Source organism: Saccoglossus kowalevskii, chromosome 8 (genome assembly GCF_978046115.1).
Source record: "Saccoglossus kowalevskii chromosome 8, keSacKowa6.1, whole genome shotgun sequence".
NCBI lineage: Eukaryota > Metazoa > Hemichordata > Enteropneusta > Harrimaniidae > Saccoglossus > Saccoglossus kowalevskii.
In genome coordinates, this window is record NC_140648.1 from 20,913,651 (window position 1) to 20,924,883 (window position 11,233).

Consider the following 11,233-nt stretch of genomic DNA (forward strand, 5'->3'; position numbering starts at 1 on the left):
AATACAAGAGCTCATTAACAATTCAAGAAACTCGCGTCGAACATTGAGTCAGGTTACGGGAACCTGACCAACTTTGTGTATTCTGTGATTTCAGCAAGTTTCTCATCGACGCTAATATTATTACGGGAGCCTGATCTACTTTGCGTATTCTGCGATTTCAGCAAGTTTCTCCCGAGTCGTCGACGCTATATATGAAAAAACATTGCGAACTCTTCAATGTATTTTTTTTTTATTTTTTTTATTTTTCTTATGAATTATTATTTACGAATTTGCAGTTTTTTGTTTCAATGAGTTCCTGTTCAAAAATGATTGCATCAAATATATAAAGGATGAAATAACCTTTGAAAATATAGAGAGATTGGAAACATGTACTATTCACGTCATGGCTGCCACCGTGACCATCCCAAAGTCAGAGGGTTAAAACAAAATCTTCCAGAAAACAAGCCAAGGATGCACACCCTTACATTGGCTCACTAACACCATTGTTTAGGTTTATTTTCCTTCACCTTTATACATTGAATAATCAAATGGGCCATCTTTACTGCGTAGATAATCATATCGAAATAACAGGCTGTATCAAGCAGCACCGGTTCATTGCAAATCGCTTCATAGCCGCGTACGGTACTAACAATATAATGTGGGGTAATATCATAATCGTTTTATTAATAACTTTCAAATTTATTTCGTGTGAAGGCGATGAGGATGTTTACGTAGATATCCCTGGACAGGGTACACTACGGGGTTTCCGGCGTCAAATGGACGAAACAACCAACGTTCTATTCTACGGCAGAATTCCGTTTGCTGCGCCGCCGGTCGGAGACTATCGTTTCGCTCGTCCGGGACCCCCGCCGTCGTGGGAAGGTGAGCGTGATGCAACATACTATGGCCAGGCGTGTCCACAAACTTTGGCAAAGGTGTTTGATACACTTCCAGGAGTTGATGCAGAAAAGATGTTTTCAGAAGATTGTTTATTTATGAATGTGTACGCCCCGGAGGTAATGTTTATAATTGGTGTGAAACTATTGTCATTTTTTTTAGGAAATATGAATCGACATAAATTAGGCATTCAAGTTGCTACACCGTAGCGAAGCCTTAAATTGGTGTATACGGTGTACTAGTGATCATCCGATACTGTCTTGAATTCGTATAGTATGTTCAACAATTCTAAATTAAAATATTTTTTTTTACATAATTACAAATCATTATCAACATGTTACTCCAATCTATAACAGACTTTACAAACATTTAGAAATTAGAAAAAAATAATGCCAGCCTCAACCCAATTATCACTGCATACTACATTGTTTTCGTTTATCACATCACACCACACATCTGATATCGTCATGGTGTTTGGTCGGCTTCGCGCTCACAAGCACGTGACTGCGTCGTCGCTGAAATGCTCGTGTTCAATACGAGTCTCATACCATGTTCACGCCGGCTAAATTCGAGCGCGCTGTACGACGACAAAAATAATTTATCTAAAAACAAACGTTTACCCCTAAATACCACATGAAAACATTCAAATTATTTTCGTTTGAACCACTGACCTGAACCTTTGTCAATCTTCGGTTTCATTCGGCAGCGTTCGGATTTAACTTGCGCTTGTATTCAGATTCAACCTATAACCTGTTTAACCCGTACTCCCGGAGGGCATTGCACAATTTGAATAATGTGAGAAAAATGTTAAAGCGCGGTAGTCGTCGCGCTGCGCATGTGCGAGATATATGGGTCTCATATATACACAGATGGCGACTTTGACTGTTGCGCACGTCAACGAGTACGAACTGATACGTTTCCAAGCTTTAAGTAGGTAATTTTCATGTGATTGGAAGGTATCGAAGAGTCACCGGCGGTAATCAGTGCAAGTCGCGCTCAGGTCAAACCTCATACTTGTGATTTCTATTTGAAGAGCGCATTGGATTGTGGGAAAATCAATGTTTATCAACACAAATGTCGAACATGCGCAGCGCGACGACTACCGCGCTTTAACATCGTTCTGGATGCTAGGAATTATTGTCCATTGTAATGTATTACGTACTAGCAATAATGCAACAATTATTATATTTCTCTAGAAAATAAACAGTACCTCCGTTGAAAAATACCCGGTGATATTTTTTATCCAAGGGGGTGGATTTTCTGTGGGAACCTCCATGTTTATATACAGCAGTGAAGTGCTGAGCACGTATAATGACGTCGTCGTGGTTACGTTCAACTACAGGTTGCAAGCTTTAGGTAAGATTTAGGAGTGGTCACAGGACCTCTGGGACTGTGTAGTGGTGTATGTAGTGACAAAAAGCAAACACTACCATCGCCTTGTTTATGTGAGTGTTGTGTTAAAGCGGGGGAGTCATCACCTGCGCATGCGTCATTATGAGTTCAAGTTGGAATTGAGTGTTTTCTTTTAAACGTTGTACAATGAGAAAATATTGAACTTGAGTAAATCATGATTATATTGCAAGTGTCCCGGGTATGACCAAACCGTATGTTAATATATAATCCACCAACATACTTCACAGAAAACAAACCAAAACTCTGAGAATGATTGAAGTTTGAACTCATAATGAATTCTGAGTTATATTTCAAACTCTCTCTTGTAACTCAACGATCGAAAAATAAGTCATATTTTTAAAAACATAAACACTCACAAATAACCTAGTGTTTTATTATATGTTTCAATTAATTTTCCAAACTTGTTCCGTTTCTGGTAAAGTTCCTTAATTGTTACTGTTTGAGTCCAAGACTGTTTTAATAAATTAAAAAAAGTTTCCAAACCTTAAAAGTTGTATTATGGAAAGTGTATGGTTTTTGTTTTTTTACCTTTCAATACCACATGACAATAATAATTGCTACCATACTACCACCAGTGACTTCATCGTGATCATATTGTATGTTACGTGAACTCACACCTATATTTTATCTATTAAGGTTATTTAAGTACGCAAGATGATGTAGCCCCTGGCAACTGGGGAATGTGGGACCAGGTAGCAGCGCTGAAGTGGGTCAAGCAGAACATTGAATATTTCAACGGGGATCCCGATGCTATCACCGCATATGGACAGAGTGCAGGGGCTGTCAGCGTCGGTTTACATATGCTATCACCACAGTCTAAAGGTACTAGTATAGGGCCAATTAATTATTGTAAATTGCTCCCTCAACCGACGAGTTCCGGGGCATTAAGATGGCGGTGGGCGATGTGAACTGTGCTTGGGTGTGTGGTCGTTTGTCGTGTATATAGTAATATATATAGTCGAAAACTTTATTTTTCATGAACAGATCAAAATAATGTCGACCTCATGAATGGCCTTCCTAATGTCGGCCGCGAACTGGCATCATACATTTTAACTTCGTTGTGCAGTCTATACGCGCTAAGGAAAGCGCATTAAAACACGCGAATGAAATACAGTGACTAATGTACACTGGGCTAACTTTTACATTCATATTTTAGTATATGAAGGTATACATGTTCGTCATCTGAAATAATTGTGCTTTTTCCAGAAAATTCATGCGTTTTTTTCAGTAGAATCTTTTGTAAGGCCAAAAAACGAAACAAAACCGTGACAAAAATACAATATACCTGATCCTAGTCCATGTGCGCGTCATTTCAAAATGAATATTTTTTTTAACGAACGAAAAAGAAAATAATATGTGAGCGGCTCATTTCGAACTGACGCGCGCGCGAACCAGAAATATGTCCTTTTTTTTTCGTGGCCCAAACATGTTTTATATATGTTTTTATCTAGGACGAAATGACACAAATTATACATGCTGGGTGCTGTTTTTTTATTATTATCTCTGTGTGCCACCCCCCCCCCCATGAGAGGTTTTCCACTCGATGAGCGCAAACAAAAATAAACACACTATTTTGTCCGTAGTTGTACATGTCGCCTCATATACTGCATTAGATAGTATTGTGTTGTCGTTACTTTTTCTTTCATTGTCAGGTTTGTTCAACCAAGCCATCACACAATCCGGGTCCGCGCACGTTAATTGGGCCGTCAAACTGCCGCCATATGATCCAATGGATTCGACCATTGAACTGGCCACTAAAATGGACTGCCCAACAGGTACATCAAGTGAAATCATAGATTGTCTGCGAACAAAGAATGCGTTCGATATCGTTGCGAATGCTTTCACAATTGTGAGTATACAATATTTTATTTACAAGTGGACAAACTGGGCGACGCTCACTACATACAAAATGTTTAATAAAATACTTTTTTTTCATTCATTTTATTATTTTTTTGAGATACAAAATCATCAGGGTAACTCCAATATTCGATTATATTGAATCATTGTCTTTATTATTTATAATGAACTTAAACGTGTGAATCTCTTGATCCGTTGTTGGTATTGTCATGATATGTAATCAACAAAGCATGTTAATTATCAACATATGGAAATTGACCCTGTACACACAGGAAGTCCTCATTATGCAAATTATGTAACCTTGTTTACTTATACTTGTTTGGAGTTGAATAAATCAGTTCTTAGTAGTTGTAGCTAGGGACAGTGTCTTTGTCAATTACTAAACATAACAGGTATGATGTGACTAGAATAAATACAAAAGATCAAAGGTAGAAAATCATTACTACAAAGAAAGAAAAAGCGCCCCTGAAAAGGAGAACGCAATCTGAAAGAAAATACCATAAACCGCGATAAATCATAATCGATTGGTTTTCATCAATTTTCAGTAATAAACTTGCTGATTAATCATTACTCGTCACTATACCGTCTGAAACGTAACACTATTGTTCATTGCCAGATGGACTATGATCAACTAGGCTTCATGGTGGTTGTCGATGGACCTGGCAACTTTCTGCCAGACGATCCTTTCTCACTGATGGAACGAGGAGAGTATCAGAAAATGCCGTACATGTCCGGTTACACTAAGAGTGAATTAGCGGTCTCTGCTATGGGTACGTAAACTTGTTTTCAAACACAGGAAGTAAACGGGCATTCGATAGTTCGATAATATACATCGCAATGCTTGGTATTTCTACTTTTCCCGCCGTACAACTTGTCCCTAACACTTTACTATATGTTTTATTTTCGCTGTCACCAAATTTTAATTTATTCGATTCATTCGCATTCCTGATTTCCCTAGATATCAATCCCTACAATGTCACACGTTTCATAGAAATTGTTGTACAATGTTAGACTAGCGCAGTCGAGGCGATTAATTTGTTTTTTTAGTTTAAATAAAATAACAAAATTCGCGAAATGAAGGTGTTAGCGCGAAATCCCCTGTAATTGCGAAATCCCCTCCATTTCGCGATTTTTTTTTTAAACTACAAAAACAAATTAATCGCCCGACTGCGCCAGTCTAGTACAAGATGTCAATCACAGCTAAACATATACAAGAACAAACACCGTTTGTCGCGATTACCGTGACGCGATCTTGCTAAAAATAAAACTGATGTAATCTTAGAATGAGGTACATCGTGTGATACAGACTAATGATGACAACGTGTACATCAGACGATTTCCAACCGCAACCGCATCAAGTTGCTATGATTTTTGTGATTTGTAGTGAATATCAAGAAAGTTTATAACCGAACCACAGCTTTGACCTTTACTGTAATGACGTCATTTGAAACTGTTTCGTCATATGTGCACCTGCTAGTTTCCTCTCGATCATGCTATTCTGTAATCGGTTGTAATGACGCTATTCTTGTTTATAAAAAATATTCAGCTGGCATAGAAGATCCAAACAGTGGGATTACCAGACAGGAGTTTCGGGAAAAAATAATGAAACTAGTTACGGCAAAGAAATACGACAGCTGCAGTGACGTCATCCATGAAGACATAGCCCGATCAATGGAGTTCTATTATTTGCCATGGGAAGCCCCTAGGGATAAAATACGTCTGAGAGACCAGTACATAAAAGTAAGTCGTCTGTACAAATTTTAAAAAAAAAGTTTAAAGCGGGGAAGTCGTCACCTGCGCATGCGTCAGATGGCCATAGCGTATCATTGTTTAGAGACAAGCGTCTACCCATGAGCCTTTGCGTGTGTTGTTATCGTCGCTTGGGACTCAATTCCCGCGCGTGCGCAAGTGACGATCCCCCCGCTTTAACTTCTTTACCGCGCTTTGGACCTCATTGTGCAACTCATTCAAAGTATGATATATCTATATTATGTGGAATACTAACTCCCATATATTTTTCAACAGAAATCTAAAATCTCTCAATAAAATAGGGTTTACGTTGTTCATGACTATAATTCTGTGGCTATCCATTTTGACTACTGTGAAACACTTTGAAATATCCACATAGCATTTTAGCGAATCTGACTCAATGCAAAAACTAAATCTTAATTAACCTGAAATGCTAATAATCTTACTGTGAGAATATACTTTATTCTAATTAGCGACATATTAAATTAGCGAAATTGAGGATTAGCTAAATTAGCTAAAATAACGTGCTAGCTGAAAAGACATGTTTCAAAGTATATTTCTGAAACAGGTAAGTTATCAGCAGATACCGGTACAACATGAACAATTGTTTTGTTCACATCAGCATTACCATGATCATCGCATTTACGCTATGTAGTTTTGTATCGATGTAAAGTCCATCGCTGTAAAAAAAAAAAAAAAAAAAAAAAAAAAAGGCTAAAAGGCTGCAACTAGGCACTTTTCCGTAAAGAAAAAAATGATCACAAAAATGCCCTTTCTTATAAATACATAGGACATTTCTGAATTCCAAAAATAAGACTAAATTCTTCATTTTCTAGTTGTGCATAACCCTTTTCAGCCATGGTTAAGGCAGGGCATGCAAAGGCAATATGCCTTTCTAAACCATCGGGCATTAATATGAGAAATGACTACTCAAACTGCGTGGCCAGAGACATCACAGGCAAGCAGAATTGATTGAATGAATTTAACAATGAACAAAAAGCTGGTCCCCACTAGTTTCCCATTTACATCTACATCAAATGATTGTAACCATTTAAATGGGAGATCATCATTCAACAAATTATTCAAAGGATGCAACACTGTATCAGAAAACGACCGTAATTTACTAACCCTAATCATGATCTCAACTCAGTAATATTTTGAGGACGTGGAGAATCATTTATAGCTTTATATTTATTTTAGGTTGCGTTCAATCTATCTTTATTTGTAGTATAAGCCAGATATGTAATAGGAGGCTTCATTAATTCACAATTCGGATTCTTTAACACCTCATCTGCAAAAAGTGACATTTTACTACATCACCCAAGGCATCTACTTGTACTTGTACCATAAAATACGTCACCAATCAAGTTTCAAATTATCACTAAATAATGATGGACGGTTACCTGAATTTAAAACAAGTGGTAATAGACATTTACTTTATTTTCATTGCGCATGCGGGAACCTCGTTCCACAACAATGGTAAAACAAAACAGTAGAATCCTTTTTAGTTTACAAAATACCATATGTAAAATGTAAAAGGCCGCAATTTGTAAACCTACTACCACCCTGTCTAGTGGCGATTTGTCACGGATTGTGAAACGACCAAGGTTTGAATTGCCTAAAAAAGTAGTAATTATGTTATCAATATATCTTTGAAATCGTAAATATAGTGAAAGCTTCAAAAATAAATATTTCTACATCGCAATAAAATAAACTAACGTTTTTTTTTGTTACTAGAAGCTGCGAAATGGATACATGGGATAAACAGAATATATCAAATATCAAATTTATTAAACTCGTTTAATGCATTTGGCAAGGAATAAATGAAAATTACTACACTCGTTTAGTAAATCTGATATTGTAGGGTCGATCGTGAGATATCCTCTCTCTCTATATATATATATACAGAATGTGAGATAATTGAATTCTAAGTGGAAAACTGTATTCTCGTACCAGGTATGAAAATACACGGCAAAAAGTTTTTAAAAAATGCAGTGCAATTTGCAAATGTAGATTAGATAAATTTGACACAAGTGTTAAATCCATGAAATCCAAGACGTTGCAACTGCAACTATTATTAGATACATATAGATCAAGTTATTTAATGCAAAGCTGAAAAGTTCAACTTATCAAACATGTTAGAGGGCACTTTTTACGTGTCACCGCAACTTGATTTTTAACTCTTTTAGATAAAAATTCATCAACGACTCGATGGCACGAACACCGACAGACAAATATCTCTCACATACTTAACCCATCATTTTAACTTTACGGGCAAATATATTTTCAACCAGAGTGCGTCTTTAATTCACATTTCAGTTAGAAAGTGATGCAGATTTTGTTGCTGGAGTTCATTATTCCGCTCTTGGCATGTTGAATGATGAAGATAATCCAAAATATATCTATCGTTTTGACTACGAGTCAGAAAGTGCAAGATACGATGATTATGTTGGTGAGTAAAAAACAAGGCTCACTCACATATTCGATAATGTAGCTGTGATTTGTTTTATTCATTATTTGTCTGTTTTCATTGTTGATTGATTGATTGATTGATTGATTTTGTAGAGGTGCCACATTTGGAAGATTTGTTCTATTGTTTCGGAAGACCTCACAAAAGACCGCTTGTGGACATTCTTCCTGTTCCGGGATTTGTTAAAATATTGGAAAGACGTTGGACTGACACTGACAGGGTAATGGCTGACGTCAGTATGGCACTTTGGACGAATTTTGCTAAATATGGGTAAGACTACTATATATTATGTACTACATATTATGTTAAAAATATATTGTTCTACACTCCTACCACTGTCATGTTTTGTATCTTATAACATTTATAGGAACCCGACACCAGAGGGCCATAGTATACCCGGTATTAATGGAACGTGGGATAAGTACAAAGCTGGAAGTAAAGGCGTGTTCCATATCAACGAACAAAGTGCGATGAACTATGATTTCGACTTTCATGATGTTGGTTACTGGTACGACTATGGTGCTAAAGTTGTCGAGTCAGCTTCAAATCAGTGCTGTGACTGTCAGGCTGACCAGTCAGAACCAACCGTCTCCATCGGACACATATTAATTAAGAATTTGTTTTTGCTATGTTTATGTGTATTTCTTACCTTACGAATTATGTAAAAATACGAATTATACCTTCTAGGATGGTGTACATTTCCAAATTCATTGAATTTTCCCACATATGTTGTTATTTTTCTAGGAAAGCTCAAGAATGATTATATATGTGTCACCGTAACGCCGGAAGTTACAGTGCGCTTTAGTTTTGCGGTATTTTTCGGATTTAAGCCTCCGATCTGAATGGAACGTTTCGACGTCAGTCGTCCGTAGCCCATCGTCAAAGCAATAACGTCCCATTTACAAACAGATGAAATAATTTCAGCAATTTCTTTACAGAATAATCCTCAACAAAACTTAGAAACATTTCATAGACAAATACAGGCTCCAAAATTATGTCTATTGCAAAACAATTCAACCGACAACCAGTTTGACGCCACAATTTTTTGCTGGAGCCTGAGTTCTACGCGTGATTTTATTGCGTTCAAACTGTTCCATTTCAAACTGCGCATGTATGCTATCGGAAAGCATTTTGGCACAATTTTACTGAAAAGACGAGTTTTTCATTGCTCATGAATATTAATTTATGCAAATAAGACGATTATTTCAACCAATCGTGTCATGCAACTCCCCCCCCCCCTGGCTGCCACCACAGTTTTACCGGACTCCACACAAAGAAGTTGGAAAGAAAAGGTGTATAATAATGAGGTTATTACGAGAATACCTCAAAGTATGCACTCAGACAGTACGCCGCTCATCGGCCTCCGCTGCGCGTCAGTCGATACTCCAGCTATACTGTCTTCGTGCACACTCCAAACATTTTGTTCAAACAAAGATTATATGCGTCATGACTGTTTACGAAATAAATAGGGTGATGTTCATAAATAAGAAAGCATCCGACAGAAAGTGTATTTAGGTGTATACATGTTACTTTTGTACGAGACCTATATTTCAAAGTGGAAGTACATTCATGTGTGAAGTTTAAAGGAAACCTTCTGCTTTCGCAAGTCAAAGTCTGTTTTACTTTATCAAAACTACTTACACAAGTCGTGCGAAATTGCGAGATTTAAATGAAGGGGAAAATGCGTGTGATACCGAATATTCGAAGTTTATACACAAGAGCGAAACAAAAATATTTCAAAATTACTGGGCGACACGAAGAGAACATCTTTGATAATGTTCTATCCTCGGGGCGGACATATGCAAATTACGGTGTGGCAGTGGTGAAAACACGAACGAGAGAAACGGAAGTGAGGGCGCCGCCAGTGTTTGGAGTGTGGTCTTCGTGCATATTTTTTAGGTATTCTCGTAATAACCTCATATTCATATAATTCATAGCTGTAACATTCAGTATGATGTATGTATATGAAATCACAGTACCACGTTTGTGTGCTCGTACAGTGTTCTGAAAAAAAAGGTAATGCGTAGTTTCCCCAGAGGATTACGGTGCAGCCCTTGGCTAACAGTCAAACACGTTGTCATCTATAGAGATTATGCAATCACGTGATGACTGACATCATACCGAATAATAACAATTACCCGTGAGGCAATGCCGCATTAATTGTAAGATGTATCTCATCTTATAATTCTATAAAAATTAAAGAAATATAATATATTAATTCTAAAAAAATTGTCTCAGAGCCTATACCTACTCGGATTTTAGTAATCAGATTAGATGTATCTATAGTCTACATCGGTGGTGAATGACAGAGTCCATGCAGACTAGGTGTGTTTTATAAGTGAGAATTGTTTCTGTGAATGCAGATAGGATAGAATACAGTATACTCCCTGGATAGAATAAATAGAAATAGGAAATAAATGTCAAAACAATTAGGCTGGTAGTTTTCAATAAGATTTCGAAAATCGATTCTAATTGTTGACGGTCGGAAACATGGTCAACGAACAGTCACGCGACTTGATCAGTCACACAACTTAAGGGATGATCACGACGTCTCAGGACGAAAGTACATTGTTAGAAATACTGTAAATGAGTGAGTCTGTAAAAACAAATATGAGCATATTGATTGATTTAACTGCAAATATATTTCAGTATCTCTTTTATCGGCATTATATGATTCCTTAAATTAAACAATCTATGATATCATCGGGAATTAGGAAAATAAAGATCGCTACAAACTCTGTGTAAATAAATGTATATATTGATAAAACATAAATAAATAATTGTATTACATATGTATTGTGGTATTCCTGATTGCAAGATTTCCCAATAAAATTAGTATTGCCTGTGATAAAATAGTCCCTTCTATAG

The 11,233-nt window shown here is 36.9% G+C and overlaps 1 protein-coding gene across 1 annotated transcript; it reads left to right on the plus strand.

The window, feature by feature from the left end:
• The first annotated feature begins 527 nt into the window (after nt 1–527).
• On the plus strand, nt 528–9,125 carry LOC102805889 (cholinesterase-like). The gene is made up of 10 exons (XM_085502746.1): nt 528–1,000; nt 2,084–2,232; nt 2,926–3,111; nt 3,942–4,138; nt 4,763–4,916; nt 5,693–5,886; nt 8,215–8,347; nt 8,461–8,635; nt 8,733–8,939; nt 9,110–9,125. Exons 1-10 carry the CDS (start codon nt 528–530, stop codon nt 9,123–9,125), a joined length of 1,884 nt encoding a protein of 627 aa, XP_085358872.1.
• Nucleotides 9,126–11,233: the final 2,108 nt, after the last annotated feature.